The sequence below is a fragment of the Mauremys reevesii genome, linkage group 1 (assembly GCF_016161935.1).
Source record: "Mauremys reevesii isolate NIE-2019 linkage group 1, ASM1616193v1, whole genome shotgun sequence".
Classification (NCBI taxonomy): Eukaryota; Metazoa; Chordata; order Testudines; family Geoemydidae; genus Mauremys; species Mauremys reevesii.
In genome coordinates, this window is record NC_052623.1 from 29,406,951 (window position 1) to 29,430,357 (window position 23,407).

The window sequence follows — 23,407 nt, forward strand, 5'->3', positions numbered from 1 at the left end:
CATTTCTGATTTTGTCAAAACTAATTTTTTCGCTCAACCAAAATGACTTTTAAACTTTTCATTTCACCAAACCTTTCTAAAACTGTTGGTTCGATTTGATAAATTTTTTTTGATGTTTTAAAATTGCCAATACACTGAAGAATCCTTAATTCATGCAGCTCTATTCATAGATGAACTTAATATTATCAGGTGCAGAAAATGCATAAATCATTCCAACAGAATAGACTCTTCTTTTTAATCCAAAGCTGTTTACTATTTAGACTTCTAAAATAAACCATCATCCCTCTAAAACATTCTTACAAGTAGACATGACAACCCTTGAATATAACCTCCAGGGACGGCTCCAGCATTTTTGTGGCAAAAAAAAAAAAAAAAAGGCCCCGATCAGCGGCTCTTCCTGAGAGGGACTGAGGGACCCGCAGCCGAATTGCCACTAAAGAGCCGTACGTGCCGCCCAGGGGTGAAAGTAACTCACAGGACTTACCGGTACGGCTGGAGTCCTGGGGGTGTGTGTGGCCTCATCTGGAAGAGGCGGGGCCTCAAGGTTTAAAGGCCCTGCGGCACCAGCTGTGGCTGGGAGTCCCAGGGCCTTTAAATCACCCAGGGGGCTCCCAGCTGCAGAGGTGGCTGGTAGCCCCCAGGGCGAACTAAAGGGCCCGAGGCTCCAGCCGCCAGGGAGCTCCAAGCCCTTTAAATGATGGCCCCAGCTCGGCTGCCAGATAACCTGGAAACATACTGTATCATTTATGAAAAATAGGAGGTCACGTGTATTTAACTTTTTTTTTTTTAAGATCTACAAGTATCCATTACATTGACTCTGTCTCACAGTCACAGAGGACCCACTGGGCACCAAATCCTACGACTTTGCAAATGAGCAACTTCTAATAAAATCAGTGGGACTTTGAGGTTTACGTGAACAAAGCACCTACGTGACTTTTGAAAGTGGGACTTAGGTCCTTTTGAAAATCTGAGGCCTGCAACAGAGAAACATCACCATGTGTTAAGTGTAAAAGGAGGTATAAAAGGTGATGAGCTCCCACAAGTCCAACTGAAGTCAACAGATTCTCTGTAAATCAGGCCACAAATGGATGGAATAAGACAAGACAACATGGATGATACAACAGAGCAACCTCAATAGGAAAAAAAAATAGCCATAGTAATGGACTCCCGTTGGTTGAAGAGCCGAAATAAATTAGCAATTACAATTATTCAAAAAGGTGTGACGATTGTTTCGTTCTTGTGATGGGTCAATGGGAGAAGGCAGGAGCCCATGCTGTTCTCCACTGTTCACCTTCCAAAGAGGAATAGGCAGCATGGTAAAAAGGGCAGGAAGCATGATCTAGGAAGTGGATAGATTTTATAGCTGACAAGGGCCCAAGTCCCATATATTCCAAGCCAGCTACATGGAGGTGCTTCCCTTCCACGTTCTTCACAGACTCACCCTTCCGTCTCCAGTACAGCCGGCTTCACTGTCACGTTGCTCTTTTTTCTGCCAGCTGTACAGCATGCTTGTGAACCTTCCAACAGAACCTTCATTCTTAGGGTAGCATATGCTCCCCTTTCCAGCTGCACTTCCTTGGAAGGGGAGCGTGTCACAGTCAAGTGACTGTTCTGAGACCCCTTCATGTAGCCTGGCATCCCCACCTTCCAGCACCCAAGGTCCATTAGTTTATGTGGAATGTGTGGCAAATACACAGAGGCACACTGCACATACAGCAGTCACCTTTCCTCTTTGTGCAATCACCACAGTCTCATTTCCTGCTTGATTAATGCAGCTAATATTTTCCTCTCTCCCCTTTCCATGCAGATGGAAGTGAGCATTTGAGCCAGGATGACTGACCACCAGATCATATGAAAGAACAGCTGAATACTTTCTTTAGAACAATGCTAATGGAACAGCACTACCGCCAAAGGAAAATAATCATTCATAAATAATCTCTCCATTTTGAAGAGACTTTTACTTCATTTCCACACAAAGATTAGACCAGCTGTGTCTTAAAACAACATTCAGATCAGCCATAGTTTTAGTTATTAATGGCATCATATTTATATGCATTTTAAAATAATGTAGCAAAGAACAAGGATAACATATGACAGAAATAATTATCTATCTATTACAGCCACTCTCTGAAAAACTGTATTATGCAGCAACGCCTTCCAAACAGAGACACTGTGTACAGTGTAATGTATACACACAAACCTATTTGGTATCTATATCATAGATGACAAAGATTCTGCTAAAATGATATCCTGAACTTCAGGAAACACACACACGCACAGTACATAACTTGTGTGTGTGTGCGCGCTTATGCACGCACAAGCATCTGCACAGGACCCAGTCGTACTATGCATCTCCGTGAACGCCTATAATTATACAGGGTTACTCACCTGCCTAGAAGCAAAAACTCTCCAGCCAGACCCAAGCGCCTCATGGCCATTAGCAGCCCTCGCACAGTCATGCCCTCACAGAAGCAGGCAACCACTCTTGCCTTGGGCAGGTGGCTCCTTAGCTTTTTCAAGAGCTTGTCAAAACTCTGTTCACCGGCATTGCTATAGATCTTGTAGGAATGGGCAATGCAGATCCCCTCCTTGGCCGACATATCTTTGAAGGCTTCCATTCCACTCTCACCATAGTTTCCTAAATGGAAACAAAAGAAACCACAAACTGTAAATAACTAGATTAAAATTTTCAAGGTTTTCCATATTAGGAAATAAAAAAATCAGGTTAAATGCTCTGGAATTTTAATGGTGCTCACATCACTGACCCTAACAAGGTACCATTAAGAAATATTCTTTTAAAAGAGAGAGAGAGAGAGAGAGAGAGAGAGAGAACACAATGCTTACAACAAAATGTTTATAAATCACAGAACCAACCTAACCCTTCAAAGTCTGCTAAATTGACTGAATTAGCTCAATTGCTTTGAGGTTTTTGGCAGTTTTTAAAAGGTAAAAATAAGTTGTTCAGAACTAATTGTTTGTTTGTTGTCTTCCTGCTTTAAAATATTCTGAATGTTAAAAAAGACTAATTAGCAAAAAAATGTGACTTTGTACATAACGCAATCTGAAGCATACCAGTATTTTAAACATGCTAATAATGTGTGCGTGGCACAAGTAACCCTCTGAGGAAAGGTCCTTTTCTGCGCATCTCTAGAGAAAATGCGGTAAAACAGAAGACACAGGCGTCATGGTAAGTTAAAATGCTGTTTTTCATTTTTGTTTTTTTATTAAAGTAGAAACGTAAATTCAAACCAAAATAGAAGAACTTTCATACTTTCTCCGATGCTGCCCCTCACGCACAGAAGAAGCTCCTTGTAAACATTCACACACACCCCCATTGTCTCTTTCAAATCCTTCCTTAAAACATTCCTTTGCTAAACTTGACAACGATTTGGGCGTTGGTGTCCTGAGACTGAGGCCTAACATGCAGACCAATATTGTCTCATTGTTTACGTGTCTCTCTGCCGGTATTCACCTGTTGCCCCTTGGTTTTGATAGCAAGGGCTTTGGAGCAGAGACCATCTCTTTGTTATCTGTTCGAATGGCACCTAGCACAACGGCTGGGAACTGCTGATCCTCAACTCATCTGTTAGCACCTCAGGGAAAGAAACTCTAAACAGTGCAAACTTTACAGCATATCAACATTATACAGGAATATACTAAAATAATGACAATGGAAAGATATTGTGTTGAGTGGTTAGAGCTGGATCCAGGAATTTGGACTTGTAAGTTTTACTTCTAGCTCTGCCACTGTCTAGCTTTATGACTTCGGGCAAGTCATTCCAGCCCTGTGCAACTCAGCTAACACATCTATGAAATGAACATCATTTGTATTATGGTAGACTCTCAAGGCCTATTGTGATAGGCACCATAAATAAACAGAGTAAGAGACTGGCTCTAGCTTGAAGAGCTTTCACTCTAAATAGACAGCACAGACAAAGGGTAAGAGAAAGGAAGTATTTTACGCAAAGAGAAATGAGGCATAGAGAGATTAAGTGACTTGTGTGTGAAAGATCATACTGTCAGTTTGTGGCAGAGCCAGGATCTCAACCTAGACCTCCTGGTTTACAGTCTAGAGGTTTAACCACAAAACTACCCTCCCTCCCATATTAGGATTAAAACTGGTCCAAAATCAGAAGTTCTGCCTGATTCAAATCTGGATGAACAATCAAAATATCATCAGTTCTCACAAAAGAGAAAGTTCAAAAATTGTTTGATTTGGGAATGTTACAATGTGTCATTTTGGCTTAGTTCAATGTCAGTTTGTTTTCCTCTAAGCTGCTGTGGTGTCTCATGGAGCTGTAGCTTTCATGTCTCATGAGCCTTTCTAATCTATGACCCTGGCTCGTGAGCCAGAATACATCTCCCATAATGTGCCATGGTCATGTGGCTCATGTGAGGCAATGCATCAGTTCATCCAGAGGCTGAGCCTGCAGTACATCATGGGAAATGTAGTCCAGCCAGGGAACCCAGCCGATAGACTAAATGGAGGTATTAGGTACTCGAACTACAACTCCCATGAGGTCCTGCAGCACTTCAGGCCTACACAAACTAATGGCTAATTGACCCAAAATGAAACATCAAGTTGGTTTGAAAAAAAAAAAGTATATTTTCTTTTGATTTTCCCACAGAAAATTAAAACATTATCAGCAAAATCATAATTTGTTGATGGGAAATTTTGATTTTGCAGAAACTGCATTTCCATTGAAAACATTTTTTCAGTGGAAAATTTCCAACCAGTTGTAATTCACCTACAGAACCGGATCTTTTCAAGATATAAAACACTGAACTCCTCAGATGAAAGTGCAAGTACAAATTATTACCTTGAGGCTTGCTCTAAAACTGAGGATAGATTTAACTACAATGCAGCACAAGTAGCATTTTCTCAATGAACGTCCCAACCATTGACTCTTTTATAGTCAAACAAATATGATTATGTCACAGATGTACTGGTCATGTAATATTTCAAGGCCCTGTAATTTTGTTACACCATAGAGTAAGAGGTGCCTCTAATAAAATGAAAGAAAGTGCTTCAAAATAATGAGGCCACTTACCAAATTATGCAGATTTTCAGCATTCAGAAGAAAAACATCCTGATATTCTAACTCTGAAAATGACTGAGTTTCTGAGTTGGGAAAACTCTAGCTGTGCAGTATGAGCTTGAGGGAGATTCAACAAAAACAGAATGCAGCTTTGCATCAAGGTACTTGTACAAATCCACTTGTCATAATCGTTGCTGATTAAACTACTTAATTAATTATTCATAGAGAATTCCCCTGTTGTGGAGTACTTTTGATGAGATATGTATATTTAATTTTAGCTATACTGTAGTGGTAATGAACACTTTTTGGTGGAAAAATAATCATTACTGTTAGATTCCCTTATATCACAAAAACAAATTAGTAAAGCCATGTTTCCCTTCCAGGAAAAAACCCCCAAAAAACAGGGAAGGAAGAAAATGTTGTAGGAGGCTATGGGAAGTTTTCATCAAGAGTTTCCACCACATATTTCCCTCAAGGAGAAAGGAGCTGGAGATTGGGGTGTTCATGGAAGGAGAGATGCTTGGTAAGGCTTCTCAAAGAAACCAGATTTTATTCATATTCTGTGTAGGCTTGGAAGGATTAGATTTTTATTGGTAAGTGTCAGTAAATGTCAATTTCACCCTAAACACCCAAACCAACGAAAAAACTATTTCCATCAATAATAATCTAAATTTACAGATAGACAAAGTAAGAAAATGCGGCTTGAGAACTTATTAGAGTTTGATTTAAGGATATTTACTTTGTATATTTTGACATGTGATGTTGACAATGTGTTCTTTAATGGTTAGAAAGCTTTAACTGTTTGAATCTCAGCATCTACGGTCATTAAATAATTATTGTCTGACCCAGCTTACTGTTCCTCCCACAACTGTGAAATATTAAGTTGCTGAAAATAAAAGAAATGCTTAAAACCCATAATTTTGTGCAGCTATGAAATCTGAAACTGATAAAAGTTTTAAAAATGCTTAAAATTAAATGTCGATAAAAAAGGAAATGTGGTATCTATGTTGTGGTAGTAATATAAGGGCCACAACCAGGTTGGCCCTGTTGTACTAAGCTGCAAGTGGGTTGCCTAGGAAGCACTCCCTTGTGGTCCCTCAAAGTGCAAATTACCCAGTTATGGGTCCCTGTCAGTTGGGTGCCACCCCTCCTGGGTCTGGCGCCATAATGCCTTAAGCCTTCTGCCTATGACACACTTAAGTCCAACCCCTTCTGGGGCATTAGAGTCGAAAATGAAAGGGAACTTCAAACCAGGGTCATCCAAGGATTCTTCAGCAGGACCCCACCCTTCTACTCAGGGTGTGTCTCTGTGTAGCCAGTCCCTTTTGTCAGTCTTCCTGGGCCCAATCGCCTCATCCACCAGGATGCTCACCCAGATAGCAAGCTGTCTCCGGTTCTTGGCTAGAGCCAGGCTTCCCTCACTGAGGAGGAAACAGGGCTCTGCTCTGCCTTCCTGGTCAGCCCCTAACTGATCTGGGCCTCTTCCATTTAATCCCCTCTCCACTCCTGACAACTGCTGTAGGTGAAGCAGGGTGGGGGCAACCGTGTCCACAGGTTCTTGTTAACCACCTTCCTACCAGCGTGGGGCCTATCTGCCCTATCACATAGGCTCTGTCCAAAACATACAAAAATGATAATTCCTTCTCCAAAGAGCTTACAAACTAAAAAGATAAAATGTAAATAGATGGGTGCCACAAACTAGAGGGCTGGGATGGGAGAGGCAGGGTTAGAAGGTGTGCACAATTCTTAGCCAATCATTAACAATGAGCAAAACTTGTCCCAGGTAAGAAATAGAAGGGAGAAGTTGATTTACTGTTACTTTGTTTCACCATTTAAGTATGTAAGGGCTTGTCTACACTTACCGGAGGATCAAAGCTGTGTCGATCGATGCATCGATGGTCGATTAACGGGTCTTCACTAGACCCACTAAATTGATCACCAATCACTCTCCCATCAACTCCTGTACTCCAACTGATCGAGAAGAGTAAGGGGAGTCGACGGGACAGCATCTCCCGTTGACGTTGGATAGTGTGGTCCCCGCGATAAGTAGATCTATGCTATGTCGATTTGAGTTACACTTTGTAGACAAGGCCTAAGACTCACCAAACCACACCTAGAGGTGAATCTGCAATGATAAACTAGTGATTTATATTCAAACTCTGTCCCTCTAAACAGTTTCTTCATTAGAGCACTTAATAACTATGAATTTATATTGTAGCTGACTCTACACTGGAATGTGGGCCAGATTTTCACTGGGTGCTGATCTCTTTTGAAAATGTGGACAGAAGTGAATGCTGAGGACTTTTGAAAGTCTAGCCCTTTTTTAATGTGAATAAATGAAAGCTGAGCTCTTGAATATCTGCTCCCATATGTCTCAACATGTATAAATAAATCATGTATTACATCACCTGCTAGTGACTTAGCCCTGCCTCTGATTTACAATTTGGTTCAATATAAGGTACATGCATTACCACCTATGTTATAACTATAACCACCTGCTAGCTCAGCTTCAGCTGGACCAGTACTAGTAACTATTAAGAAGCTTAAAAAGAACAGATTGTGCTTTTTTCTTTCTCCCGCCTCCTCCCAGGATGAAAGTGAATGTAGTACAGTATATAATACTTGGATCTGATAGAAAGGGGTCTGGCAAATTACTTTCTACTCCTACTATTCCTTCTGCCCAGCAATTGAGCCAATTAAACCCTCTTAATACAAACCTCTGAGATCTAATCTGCATTATAAGGCAAAAGCAACAGGGGTTTTAGTCTAAAAATAATAAACAAAATACACTGACATCTGCTTCTATCAGATTAGAGGATACCAATACAAGATAATAAAGACCCAGCTGACTGAAATACTATGCTGAGAGAATTTTGGTAGAGCCACAAAAATTGTTTTATTGCTTTTTGTCCTAATCTGTAAATGCAAATTGTTATCAGACATCTGTCCCATTTTGAAATGAGGCTTAATGCATGGGAACTAAAAAGGAGGCCATTTGGAGAACTTTAAGATATAAAATTGATACAGATGTTGGGGAGAAGTCAAATCACTATAGAGTGTAATTTTCTAGGAAAACAGAACGGTCAGTCAAGAATGAAGAAATGTATTACATCATTTATTTAGCTAGTGATAATCCTACCTCGCATGGAGAGGGTATTTCTTTAATCAAGAAGCACTACCCTTGTTTTTGATAGGTAGGGAGAGATCCTAGTAGAGATTTTCAAAGCAGAACAGCAGATTTAGCCACACATCTTGTACTAAAATTCACTGGCTTCCTTGAGAGTTAACAAGATACCTCTTGCAAGATGCTGTATTTGAAGAGCTGAATATGTATAATGATTTATATATAACTTGGAGCAATGGGAAGAAATTATTAAAATGCAACATGCTGTCTGATTATCAGGACACTTTTCCTGAAAGTCAAGGGTAAAAGGATGTTGAACAGTCTCCCAAAGCGAAATGGTAGAAACCAGTGGTGCAGTTGCAAAACAAAACAAATAAAAAAAGTGGTAAACTTACCTTAACTAAATTCCATATTCCCCAAATGAGAAATGGGTAAACTCAGTTTACTCTTGACTACACTGCTGTTAGAAACCTCATCATTTGTGACATTTAAAACTAGACTGGGCAAATCACTAGAAGATGTACCAGTGATTCACTGGAGTGGTTCTCAAAGCCAGTCCGCCGCTTGTTCAGGGAAAGCCCCTGGCGGGCCGGGCTGATTTGTTTACCTGCCGCGTCTGCAGGTTTGGCTGATCACGGCTCCCACTGGCAGCGGTTTGTCACTCCAGGCCAATGGGGGCTGCAGAAAACGGCATAGGCCGAGGGATGTGCTGGCCGCCCTTCCCACAGCCCCCATTGGCCCGGAGCGGCGAACCGTGGCCAGTGGGAGCCACGATCAGCTGAACCTGTGGACACGGCAGGTAAACAAACCGGCCTGGCCCACCAGGGACTTTCCCTGAACAAGCAGACGACCTGTTCAGGGAGATTTTGGCAAACCAGTAAAGTGCCTAAACCACTATCACTTGTTTCTAACAGTAGTCAAGTTAGCAGGCCATACTGAACCATTCTTACTTATTGCTAACAAAAGTAGCTAAGTCAGCACGTCATAAATTGGTCATGCAGCGGCCTCAGTGTAACCAGACAGGAGGGGAGGGGGTTTTGGGTGCCACAAACAGGGCAGCTTGACCCTGTGCCCTTCCTGCTAAGAGTGTTAAAATTGCTGATGCATGTATTTTAGAAAAACAAGACGTCTGTTTATATGTGGCCCTGGAAATGTTTGTCAGGGCCCAAAGGCATGGACACTCTAAAAAAAAAATATCTCTGGCTAACTGGCAATCATAAGGTGTCTGACCTTTTAACCCTGCTTTCTTAGCAAGTTTTCTTTAAGGGATATGTCATTGTATTACTAATGTATAAATAAGGGGAAGTAGTTTGAGGTAATTGGACTTCTGAGGAGGGCTCTTCAGGGACGCTCCCTCTGGACATATCTTCGGGTCCCCACTGGCAGACAGAAGCCTGGCCAGCTGAAGCCTGTCACGGTGCCACTCGAAAGCCACGCTCAGCATCGGTAATTATCAAGGGTTGGGGGTGTTTCACTAACCTGTTGCGAACGTGTGTAAGTGCTTAAAACTAATTAGAGTTTAGTATTAAGTAAAAGCACTCTTGTGTTGTTCTGTTTGTGCCAGCCATCTATCGGTTGGATGGCCATGTCTCCCTTAATTTATTTCCTAATAAAAATTAAATAAAAATATTTCACCTCGCACAAAGTAAAAGTTACCAAAAGCTTTGGGTTAAAAGAACCCTGGGTAACAGACTGGCTTTGAGAACCACTGATCTACTGGGTTTCTTCTTACATGATTCTATGACTTTTCTTAGGTTTGGCCATTGCTAATAGTAAGGACAGGACCAGATTTATAAAGGGATCTAAAGAGGCAGATGGGATTACAAAAGCACAAACTCACACTGAATGTCAGGAACCCAATTCCTATTGACTTATCTCAGCTGCTTAGGTGCTTTTGAAAATCCCACTAGGCACCTATCTTGATCTTTAGTTGCCCAAATACCTTGGTAAAGCTGGACCTTATTCCTTATTTTAGGCTTTGGATAGATAGATAGATAGATAGATAGATAGATAGATAGATAGATAGATAGATAGATAGATAGATAGATAGATTCTTAATTTGCATAGAAACATATTATTGTGTTAAATATTTAACCAGCTTCATTTTCAGCAGTGGTACTATTAGTTCTGGTCAGATATGATCAGATAAACATTCTGAAATGTAAGTAACTCACCAGCAGCTCTCAGGACAAATGGTGTAAGAGGTTTTCTTGACTCAGTGATAATCTACCCTTTGGAGAGGTGAAATCAATTGGCTCAGATTAAATCCAGCAAGCATATTATATTAGTTCTCAAGAGCCAATAAATCCGTACAGATATTCTCTGCCTCCTCCCCTCACAATAGCTACCACCCTGAGAGGCAAAGGGATATTTGGACTAATTAATAGGGCTGGATCCAATTAACTAAAAGGATCAAAGGTGATTAATACTAAACATGGGGTGGATCAAATAGGATTGTCCTATAGAAAGGCTATCCAGTGAACAAGGTGATCTGCAACTATGGTTACCAACCCTCCAGGATTGCCCTGAAGTTTCCAGGAGTTAAGGATTATGTCATGTAATGAAACCTCCAGGAAATACATCCAACCAAAATTGGCAATCCTATCTGCAACATCTACAAACATGGTGGGGTGGCTCTGAGTAGCCATGACTGTGGGTGACCTGAGAAATTAATGTAATGCCTTAAAGTGCTTTAACAAGTGGTCGCATGTGCCATAAGGCTCTGTTGCTCTGGATGACTTCTGTTGTAGCACCTGATCCTGAGTTCCAGGGGGATTTTGCTGGTGATGTTGAGAAAGTGGATAAGGAAAAGTTATTTACTTATTCCCATAATACAAGAACTATGGGTCACCAAATGAAATTAATAGGCAGCAGGTTTAAAATAAATAAAAGGAAGTTCTTCTTCATGCAGCGCACAGTCAACTTGTGGAACTCCTTACCTGAGGAGGTTGTGAAGGCTAGGACTATAACAATGTTTAAAAGGGGACTGGATAAATTCATGGTGGCTAAGTCCATAAATGGCTATTAGCTGGGATGGGTAAGAATGGTGTCCCTAGCCTCTGTTCGTCAGAGGATGGAGATGGATGGCAGGAGAGAGATCACTTGATCATTGCCTGTTAGGTTCACTCCCTCTGGGGCACCTGGCATTGGCCACTGTCGGTAGACAGATACTGGGCTAGATGGACCTTTGGTCTGACCCGGTACGGCCGTTCTTATGTTCTTATGTTCTAGGTCTCATTCCAAGGCTCTCCATAAACTCAGAACCCACTCACTATTGTCACACAGAAATGGGCGTGACAGAGTGACCTCACCAGGGAGCCTCTGCACACTCTATGCACCAACCACTGTGCTAGGCCCAAATATGGTGGTGTGAAGAACACTGGAGCAAAGCTGCAGCGGGACCATTGTGATCATCCAGTCTGACTTCCTGCTTAACACAGGCCACGGAACTTCCCCCAAATAATTCCTTTTTGAATTAGAGCAGATCTTTTAGAAAAACATCCAATTTTGATTTTAAAGTTGCCAGTGTCAGAGAATCCATCCCATCACTTCCCATATCAACATGACTGCAATTAGAGCTGGACAGGAATTGGATTTTTTGTTTCCTGGAGAATTCCATGATTTAAAAAAAAAATTATTCTAAAAAGGAACAAAATGTGAAATTTCTTCCCACCCCCCTCCCCCCCAGCCCCCCCCACCGGCAGCCCCCCCCCTCAGCGCCCACCCACCAGCAGGCCCCGTGGAGGCTCCGCAGGAGACTCTAGGGGAGGCTGGAGGCAGGGGGGGCAGGGGAGGGGGGAGAGGGGAGGAGGCAGAGCAGCAGGAGGGGGAGGGCAGGGGAGGAGGGAGAGCCAGCTCCTTGCCCCATCAGGGCAGCATGTGAGTCTAGACACAGGGGAGAAAGGACAGAGCTGCTCAGCAGCCCCCTGAAGAGGGAAGAGCAGACAAGGAGCACTGCCACCCTGCCTCTGCTTTTCCAGCTCAGATAAGGCCACACCCCTCTTTCTGAAGCTTTTTGACACCCAGAGTGACAGGCTTTTTTCTTTTCTTTTTTTCTCTTTTGGATTTCTAAGGGGCCAAATTGGCTTTTTTTGGTTTGGATCCTGGACCTGATTCTAAAACATAAACGCACCCACCCTGGGAGTAAATCTGGAGTATTCCAGCCACACTGCTGTAAACTGGCTGTTTTTAATTTTCTGCCTCTCCAGACTCTCGCATATCTGAGTTGGTCCTCCATTCCCTCCACATCCTCATCTGCAATCTCAGCTTTTTGAACTCATCCTGAAATTAGACACTGTAGCTCTTCTTTGTTCTCTAGAGCTGCTGCAGAGGCAGCCACCAGGGAGCTGGTGATTACCAGGCTGAAGCATTCAGGCAATGAGCATTTGGGGTGTTAGCTGCATTTAATTTAACTCTTTATCAGATCTAATTAATTAAGTGTAAGACTTAATTTAATTGCATCTAATCTAACTGGGTACTTGGCCAGGCCTTTTCATAGTTGCATTTGATTAGCAGCCATGGCTATGCAGATAACTGCAGCAGCTTTTAATGGAATGGTACTTGGCTGAATGGGCTATCCAATGGAATGGGGAAAGAGCTCTCTAGAAGCCAGCAGAGGCTACTAGGGAGGTAAACAGAGGAGGCCAGAGAATCTAGAAATAGCAGGCAACAGAGAATCTAGAAGAATCTAGAATATCAGGGTTGGAAGCCATTCAGAGATCTCAACTATCACAACCCAAACACTTAAACCACTAAATCAACATCTCTACAAATATCCATTTGAGAGATCTTTTGAGAAATCCCATCATCAACCCTAAAAACCAACAATTGAATGGGAAATAATGGGGAAAAATAGTGAAAAAGGGGGATGAAACCTACAAAACCTCCCAACTCTGCTCTGTTGACCAGAAACCCTAAACCTCCTCTCTCCCTGACCTGCTGTGATTTTAAGCTCGGGGACAGTTTACCCTAGGATCTCAGATAGTCTGTCTGCTCTCTTAAGTGAGATAGTCACTTTGATGTGGCATCATCTACACATCTGGACACGTAATACACTAATTAAATAAATATCATCACCAGAATTCAAGGTATTATAACTCTCACAGTTTGATTAAATGTACCTGATAAAGGGCCCTGCAGACAAAGACCTGAACAGCACCTGAATCTCTGTGGAGATTTTTTTTGTCTGTGTCTTTTGATTTTGAGTGCTTTTTTTTTCTTAAAATGTGAGAAAGTCTCATGTCTCAAGTCTCTCTGAGTAAAGTTTCTTTTAATCATTAATTCTCTATTCTTAGAAGTTTATTCTTTTTTAATTAGTTGTTCTTTTAATAAGTTGTTTATTTTGTTTTTGTCATTTTTGTTTGTAGTTTGCTGCTGAAATGACTGAGGATGAGAGAGGAAGGATTTGACTTTACTGGAGTTAGAGAGAGAGGAAGTTCTCTTGGACAGCTAGAGATTTTGTGTGTATTTTCTTTTATTCTTTAATTCTTTTTTTTTCTTTTTTTTTTTATTCTCTTTTTCTTCTTTTTGGAAATCTTGGGGAGGGGGAATTTGGGGAGAGGTGTGTGTAGAGTCAGAGGATTGAATCTGTGTTCTCAGGTGTGGACAGTGGGGGGGACAGGCAGTGGGTTTTTAGGGTGGGGATGTGTGTGGTGGCAACTTTAAAAACCAGACTGGTGACAGCGTGGGGATACCCCCTGTAGGAGGGTGGAGGATGGGGGAACAGTCTCAGTCTCCTGAGAGACAGACACAAAAATAATAAATAAAAAGGAATAATAACACAACATTTGATAGATCAGCATGAAAAATGGTTGATAGTATCATGAAGTGGGCAGAAAAGGGTTTCAAACAAAAACATCCTTTCTCACAAACAAAAAATCAAAACAAAATCCAAATTAGGACAAAGTCAAAATCTCAACAATTTTTGATCAGCTCAAAATCCAAAAAAAAAAATTGCAAAAAAAAATTTTTTGATTTTTTTTTGATTTTTTTTGTTTTTTTGTTTTCAAATGTTAATTCTTATCTTTTCTTTTTAAAATTAAAATACATTTACAAAAAAAAATTTTGATTTCACAGGGAATAGAAAGTTGCAAATTTTAAGTTTAATTTTTTGAAACTGTTGATTAAAAACATTGACAATTGCTACAAAAAAAACAATTTATTTTCAAAATTTTTTTTTTTTTGAAAATTTTAAAAAAAAATTTCTTTTTCTTCAATTTCCTGTAAAAAAAAAAAAAAAAAAAATCATTAATAAAAATTTTTATTTTTTTTTATTCTTTTAATCTTCTATTTTCAAAAAAAATATTTCATAGTTTTAATTGAGTAACTACATCACATAAATAAAACAACAATACACAATACATGAAATTCAATTAAAATTTAATTAATTAAAAATTATCTGCATATGCCCATTATCTTTTTTGTGCCATTATTTCCTTTAATTTTAATTTTTTTTTTTTTTTTTTGAAAGTCTTTCATCCATAAAGTCTTTCCCCCATTAGGAAACTCTGACCCAGTTCCACAGTTTAATGCATCTAACTTGTGTCTCTTTAAATTTGTAATTTTGTCTTAAAATTACTTAAAATTAAAAAGTCTCTTTCTCTTAATCCTTTTCCCTGAGAACCCAGAGCAGAACCCCCAGAGAATCCCTAGAGAATAGACTCAATAGCTTCTTTTTCCTACTGTCATCTTTTCTTACTTTTTGATAACTAAACTACACTCTTCCTCTGCCCCTCTCCTGCCCTGAATAACCTCCATGGTGAAGTCCTCCAGTACAAGACTTCAAAGTACAAGACTATGAACGCATAGAAATATGATGATGGTGATGTTGCTTTCTTTTGTTGCTTTTTTTATAGTCTAAAGACAATTGTTTGTGTCTTGTTTTTGTTTGTGTCTGCTGTGCAATCAGAAGTTGTGCTGCGGCGCTTTGATTAGTGAGCCAAGAGCCTGCTAGCTTCTAGCTAGCTAAAGCCTGCGCTTATCTAAGAGCGAGAATACTGTGGTGATGGGCGGATGTATAAACCTCTAAGGGTATTTTCACCCTGCAGTCCAAGCTGAGACTGTAGATGAGTAGACATCCCAAGCTGCCTTATATCTCGAACAATAATATTAGTGAAGTTTCAGCAGTATGGGCGGCAGAACAGGCTCCACAAACCTGCCTGGGACCCTGCATATGTACTCAAGTGACTACTCCATACTGTCGCCCATGCTGCCGTTGTTTCTAGCGATTTTATTAAACTGTGTGAAACTAATTATTCCACTCCTATTTATCAAACCAGGCTTGTCTATGGCTTGTAGTTTGTCTCTTTAAGTGGGAGACTTAAATAGGAGCACTTATAGGGTGCCATCCCTCCTATAGCAGAAAGTCTTTGTCAAAGAGGAAAGTTTTGTAGTATTTCCTAATTGTGGCCGGACTCTGGATTTGGCTATTCTTTTCTAGAATATATCCTCTAAACTCAGAACACGCTGTCCCTAGCTGTTGCATCCTTCGTCCCGGATTTTGTGATCTGCCTTGTTCCAGAGGAGAGCAATGGTTCATCAAGTGGAATTTGGTCTGTAATATAGCTGGGGCTTGGTCCATTACTTGCTTTCTATCTCAGTGAAAATCAGCTCCCTTCACAGGCAAGTTACTTTGTGTCCACAGAGTGTTGCAGACTGGAACACGGACACCTGTCACATTCACTTATATTATTCATAGAGCTGGTCGGGAATTTTCCATCAGAAAACTATTCTGACAGAAAATGCCATTTCCACAAAACCAAATGTTTCCATAGAAAAACCTTACTTTTGGAAAATCAAAATTAAGTATTTTGATTTGGGTCCATTTAACACAAATCAGAATATTTCATTTTGTTGAAATGACCCAAAATGTTTCATTTCAAATCAGTTCAATACAATATTAAACTCCATTTCCCTATCCGTGCATTGCCTTATGGGAGCTGTACTTTGAATCCCTTACTCTATATGGGCTAAGCTCCCTGAAAGACTGTATCCCATAATGCAATGTGGATTTCCCTCTGACCAAGCTTTGAATGGAGCATTGCAGTTACATCCTGGGAGATGTAGTCCAGCCAGGGATTTTGGGGGCATCACACTCCCAAACGGCAATATGCCACCATGGGAAAATGCAACTTAGTATTGGAATGACTCAAAACTAAGCAGTCTGTTTCATTTCAACAAACAAAATATTTTAATTTCAGGAATGTCAAAATATTCTGTTTCAGTCAAAAATGTCAAAATGAAATGCTTCAACATTTCCAAATAGAATTATTTTGGAATTTTTGTTCTGTGAAAAATTCTGAATTTCCATTTTTTTGTCCCAATTTGCAATCAAAACAGAGGTTGAAATGTTGGCATTTACTGTGGGATGGAAATTCCAAATTTTGCTCCGCTCCAATTGTTAGTTCTTAACTCTTTTCGGTAGCTTGTAGCTTTTTATATATCTAGCATACACAGGTGCCCCCATTACTGTAGAATCTGAGCATCAAACCTGCTTCAATTGCTGTGAGTCATGTTCATGTTTGTTTATTTGAGTTAATGGCTGAATTGTATTTATTATATCTATAGTCATGCTAAATGTCTCTTTTAAGTAACATTTGAGACTATTAAAGCTATTGTAGAAGGTGACGAGGACTCTCCATGTTAAAACAGAGAACGTGTTAATTTTATGTTTAACTGATTATATACAATTTTATTTAATGTGTTCATTTTGGGCAAGTTTGGGGTTGATTATTCTCCTGATTTGATTTGTATGAGGATTGGCAGTGCAGTGAGGTCTCATAGGAGTCTGCACATATCTAGAGAGACAACTGGATGCTAAAGTTGCGCTTGCTTGAATTTCACTGAAGTGTTTAACAAAAGATTTTGAAAGAGTTAATATGAAGAATCTTGGGAGATATTACTGGTGCTTAAGAAAAACTGTGGAGGAGGAAATTTCTTTTATAAAGAGAACCTATGCTGTCTGGCCAGCAACTTGCCTGAATGTTGAAAGGGTACTGGGTTGGTTTTGACAAAAATTGTCTCAGGTCCAGAATGGGATTTCTGGTCAAAACACACAACAAAATAGCCCCAAAGATCAGGCATTTTGAGTTAGGCAGAGCAGGGACTTGAATCAGGCTCTCTCACATCCCAGATGAGTGTCCGAGCCATTAGGCTACCAGCTGTTCTGGGCTGGGACTTGGTTTCTCTCACTCACACTCTCTCACAGCTTTGACAAAACAGCATATTTCAATGAAAAAATATTCTGATGAAAATGCTCTGACCAGCTCTAGTTTTGTCTAGGGCCTGCACTCCAATCTGTTACCTACAGGCAAAAGGCTTGGTGGATTAAAATTAATCCCACTTCATTCTATTTTGGAACAGAATATATTAATATTGTTTTCTCTTTTCCATTCATTTAGTTATTATGTCATATATCTTTATGCACAAACATTCTCTCCAGGAACGTTCCCCAGAACAAAAATGCCAAGTGCTGCCACTCCTGCGGGGGACGGGGAAGGGGCAGCAACCAACAGAACTGATCTACATGTTTCTGATCATATAATCCAGTTGGCATCCCACTGCACGCAGCAGCATTTGCAAGATCAGTTTTGACACTTGGCGTGGCAGATTAATGAATGTATAGATACTTGCAAAGATGGATCAATATCTACTATGCTCATTTAGCCAGATCTAACCAACAACTACCATTATCATTGTCATTGACTCGCAGGATAGTACTGACACCAAAATAAAGGTGCTCTGGGCCAGTTTTACTGCTTTATTTCTTGCCACTTGCAGCACCAGCCCTCAAAGGAAAGCCCTTCAACAAAATATTTACAGACAGCAGCACAGCAGACAGGTTTTGCCTGTGGGTGCATAAAAGATGAATGCTGTTTTTCAGAAAACTTTGGCCTCTCCTGAAAAAGTATGTAAAACACAAAAGCCTTTTGTCCACATAGCAGATGGCTGAAATGACCATCAGAATTGATATTCCTTTAGCCTCTGAAATGGTTGAGCGAAGATGAGATGATAGTTTCATATGACGTGCTTAACTGTCATCTGTCTTATTTAACATCTTCATTAATGATCTCAAAGAGGGAGTAAACAGCATGTTAATGAAACTTGCAGATGACATTAAATGCTGAGAATGCCAATTAGGACAGAGAGTTAATACACTGGAGTAACATTGGGTAGAAAGTTTAAAAACCCTAAATTCCACATATAAAACTGCAATTAAAATATCTGGGTGAAATAATCCAAGATTTATTTATTGTCAACATGTGAGGGACACCTGGAGCAGCAGAAATTAGGGATTACAGCAAATGGGACATAACTTTGCAATGAGATATGGCTCAAAAAATGCCCATTGGCACGTCAGGGGGCATCTTGGCATGAAGAAGGAATATCCCTTTCTATATACTGAAAGAACTTTGCTAAGTTACAAATAAGAAGAGGACAGAGAATATGATAATGGCCTACAAATATCTGAAGGTTGTATGCACCAAGCAGAGAGAAGAATGATTTAGAATGGAAAATAGGTATGTAATCAGCAGTAACTGGATGGATGGATGGAAAGAAAGATAGAAAGAAGAAAAAAAGATAGAAATGTAGGTAAAAAGAAAAATATCCCAACCATAATGTACCACATTGTGGAATAGTCTCCTGAGTGAAGTGGCAGACCTCTTATCACATGGGACTTCTAAAGCTAGACTATAGAAAACACTTGAAAATATAGTGGAAGGGAAATCCTGTCTTTCCGGCAAAGGAAACAGATCAGCAACAGGAGCAGAAAATGCAATTGACGGTATTCAGGAAATAATAGTAACCAAAAGCATTTCCATTAAAAGCATATTTCTTAACTGCTAGTCATCTGGGGGATTGTAAACTATTTCTGCAGTTAAGAGGAGATGCTGAAGTGAGAATCTTGATTCTCAGTGACATGAGAATCTTGATTCCAAACATGATTATTTTTCTACACCAGTTGCAACAGCAAAATTTCAGTCCTATTTGGCTTTCAACTGCTTTTGTCTGGAGTGAGAGGCAGCGAGTTGCTTAAGCATCATTATGTGGAGTTCATAGAGTTCCCAATTATATTAAATACAAGAACAAAGAGATCCAGTGAATTAAGCACAATCTGTCACATGGAATTGAAAAGGGCAATGAAGCATCACTGCAGGTATTTGAAATTTATTTCCAAAATAAAAAAAAAGTGATAACCACTAACAAGAGAACAAGACAAATCATTCGTCCCCAGCCTGAAAAACTTCAGCACAAAGAAAATTTACAAGAGTGTTCCTTAGATTTGGGGCAGGGGCCACCTTTTTATTCTGTGTTGCATCAATCAATCAATAACGGATGACAGGGGCTCCTATGTTTTAGGCACTGTTCAAAGCCTAATAACTCTAATACTTGAAACAGAAGGGAAAAACTGTTGAAAAAATATAAAGAAGAATACACTCAGTCAGAGACCATCATTAAAAATTCAACGTTAGCCCCAAAATGCACACAATTATTGCCTACTTCAAGCAGAGTTTAAACAATCAGTGGTGTGGTAACACTGTGTGGTAACTGTTGGCAAAAGCTGAGATTAATGGCAACATCTGTGTGCGTGTATATGCACAGCTTCAGGGTGTGGTGTTCTGTCCCATCTAGTGGCACCAAGACCACTTAGGCCTGGTCTACACTGGGGGGCGGGGGGTCGATCTAAGGTATACAACTTCAGCTATGCGAATAGCGTAGCTGAAGTCGAAGTACCTTAGTTCGAATTACTTACCCGTCCTCACGGCGTGGGATCGACGTCCGCGGCTCCCCCGTCGACTCTGCCACCGCTGTTCGCGGTGGTGGAGTTCCGGAGTCGACGGGAGCACGTTCGGAGTTCGATATATCGCGTCTAGATGAGACGCGATATATCGAACTCCGAGAAATCCATTGCTACCCGCCGATATGGCGGGTAGTGAAGACGTACCCTTAGAGAGAGAGATAAAGTGAGTCTGCTCTACAGCCTGAGCTAACAGCCAGTTGGCTTTTAGCTCATGCGGTAGAGCAGGGGTTCTCAAACTGGGGGTCGGGACCCCTACATTGGTCACGAGGTCATTACATGGGGGGTCGCGAGCTGTCAACCTCCACCCCAAACCCCGCTTGCCTCCAGCATTTATAATGTTGTTAAATATATTAAACAGCGTGTTTAACTTATTAGGGGGGTCACATTCAGAGGCTTGTGCTGGGAAAGGCATCGCCAGTCAAAAAGTTTGAGACCCAGAGACTCATGCACTAAGCTCCTGTGGTCCCTGGTTCGATCCCCCCTGCCAGTTACCAGAGTCTGTCAGTGTTACATATACACACGCACAGAGCACTAATTTTCACCAGAAAAATACATTAAGGTTAGCTACCTCGTTGTGGGCTGACATTGACCCACAACATTGAGGGTTAAACTGCATCTTCACTAGAGACAAAGTTGAAGCGTACATGGAAGTAGGCTACATTGAGGTTATTGTAGGCTACAGTGATTTATTTTCCCACTGTGGGGACAGAGGCTGTGCTACAAAAGATTTCTCCCCCATTCGTCTCTAACACTCTTTCACAGCTTTATTGTCATCCTTATTTGTTCAAGACCACTAGCTTGCAAGGCTCTTGACACCATTATGGACCTGATTAGACACCTGATGTCGAGTTTAATACAAACATCCATCATCAGTGAAGGTTCTTCATTGCAAAATGTCACTTACGCAAACCTCTAGGGTGAATTCCAGAAAAGCCATTTTGTGAGAGGAAGCTCCAGAGATGATCTATTGCCTTTGAATTCTGTCTAGAAAGAAGTTACAATTCTGCCTAGGACTCCTGCCCTATATTACATTCCATCTAAATTTCCTATCAGCTATGAAACACAGGGGGGGGATGCTCGTCTGATGAAAATATATACTAGAAATACCGTGTTGACTCCAGGTATTCAGTGTGATCATAAAAAAATCAAGCCATACCATAGCACCCTGGTCCTGGTCCAGGGTTAAACACAATATTTTTATAAGGCTGTCACCTTATGAAATTAGTTGTATGTGTATAAAGGAGGCACAGATATGGAAAGAGAAGAAAAAGAGAAGGGGGGAGAGAGGAGGTTTGCAATTATTTATCTACCTCCTTAAAGGTGTGGCACTTTAGCCCACAGTCAGAGTAATTCACCACCCATATCTACCTGCTGCCAATTCCCGCCTCTATTTTTCCTTTCACATAGGCTTTTAGCTGTAGGTAGGTAGTTACCAGCTAGAGATCTATATGCTTCACTGATGCATCTTTGAATATTATTAGCATTGCAGTAGCCCCTAGAGGCTCCAGCTGAGATCAGAGCACCATTTTGTGCGAGATGCTGTATAGGCCCTGCTCTGAACAGTTTACAATCTAAATAAACAAGAAAGAAAGGGCTTTATACTGCAAGCTGATCTAACCTTAGTTTTGGAGAGGCACCAATGCTCTGACTTGTAGACTGCCAGGGTCTAAGAATGCTGTAGAGCAATGATTCTCAACCGGGGCACACATATCCCTGTGGGTACATGGACATCTTCCATGGGTTACATCAGCTTAGCTAGATACTTGCCTAGTTTTACAACAGGCTACATAGAAAGCACTAGCGTAGTTAGTACAAACTAAAATTTCATACAGACAATGACTTATTTATACTGCTCTACATACTAAGCACTGAAATGTAAGTACAATATTTATATCCCAATTGATTTCTTCTATAATTATATGGTAAGAAATGAGAAAGGAAGCAATTTTCCCCTAACAGTGTGCTGTGACCCTTTTGTATTTTTATGTCTGATTTTGTAAGCAAGCCGTTTTTAAGTGAGGTGAAACTTGTGAGTACACAAGACAAATCAAACTCCTGAAAGGGCACAGTCATTTGGAAAGGCTGAGAGCCACTGCTGTAGAGGAACTGCTCTCCCCCAAAACTGAGCTGCTTATTGGTCTTTTAGCTCACCACCTGGAAAGCAGCTAGTTAGGCACAGGTAGAGCTATGCCTGACTTCCTTAAAGGAGCCATCCCACCCCAGTTCTTTTTGAAAATCTGTCCCTATATATGTATGGGAGCAAGTTGTCCTCTATTGGCTGGTTGCAATTTGGGGAGGGTGGGGGAGAGACACATAAAGGCCCTTGTACAAGTAATAGAGGACAGAGAAATTCATTTAATCACAGCCTGTTTTAGGCCCAGATCTATAGATGTGAATGATTTATTATGGAGTGGCTGGTAGCCTCTCCATTGGTGAGATTGCAACCAAGGTCTCATAAGAAGTCAGATTTTGATCTCATAACTCAAATGAAAATCAAACCCTCATAGTTGGAACTGTTTAAGAGTAAGATTCACTGGCAACTAGGATTTGTTCTGGTCATTTTCAATAAATGGACTGCCTTAGATTAGAAGACTTTAACATTGCTTTACTCTTTTACTTTTTTGAGGCATCTAACATTTGTTGTCTCCCTTTTCCAGCCCAATGAAATCACATTATAGATTAAAATTAAAGACACATGTTGGTTTTATTGACCGTATCCATGTACATTTCATTGTTATTTTTTAATTCACCTACAGAACTTTGAGACCACAGTGATACATACTTTATAAAAGCAGAAAGATTAAAAGAGGATTAGGTTTTTGACACTCACTCATGCAATAAGCTGTTTTCAAGGATAAGAAGAGTAAACCGTTTAAGAAATTCCCATTATTTGATAATCAGAAAATTATCTAAAATCGAGGCTGATGGAGAAAACATGCTGACAAACTGTATCTCCTCCAACAGGCCATGTCAATAATTAAATCTTTGATATTTACCCATAATGGGACTTGAGTTGTTCAGAGGACTTGTGAAAGCCCTTTACACAGAGCTTCACTCTCAAGGTACAAAGACACTGGTGCTGACATATTGCCAGTGCACAGTCACTGACAAGTCTTGTTGACAAAGCAAAGCAAAGACATCGGGAGTGACATACTGTCTGTTGGCTGTACAATTTGCTTCAAAGAATCTTCCCCCCCAAAATATTAAAGTTAGTAAAGGAATATGGACTACTTACACACCCTTAATTTAATAAATTGATGACCCTTCCAACCTATTTATTTTCCATTTTAAAAGTTTTCTATTCATTTATCTGAACAATTTTTTTTAAAAAAAAATAAAGCTGTTAAAACAATTCCTGGGAAATTTAAACCCCCAGAAACATCACTGCAAAAACAGTTGATGTTGCTAAGTAATAACATAGTTTTCCAAAAACTAGCTCTTAGG

General features: G+C 40.4%; 1 protein-coding gene across 2 annotated transcripts in view; it reads right to left on the minus strand.

The window, feature by feature from the left end:
• The window catches only part of GRM5 (glutamate metabotropic receptor 5), a 452,493-nt gene that overhangs the window by 192,903 nt on the left and 236,183 nt on the right, over window positions 1-23,407 (minus strand). For both annotated transcript variants that reach the window (XM_039502070.1, XM_039502080.1), the window contains exon 3: window positions 2,389-2,638. In XM_039502070.1, coding sequence (XP_039358004.1) covers window positions 2,389-2,638 — 250 coding nt within the window. The remainder of the gene's footprint in view (window positions 1-2,388; window positions 2,639-23,407) is intronic.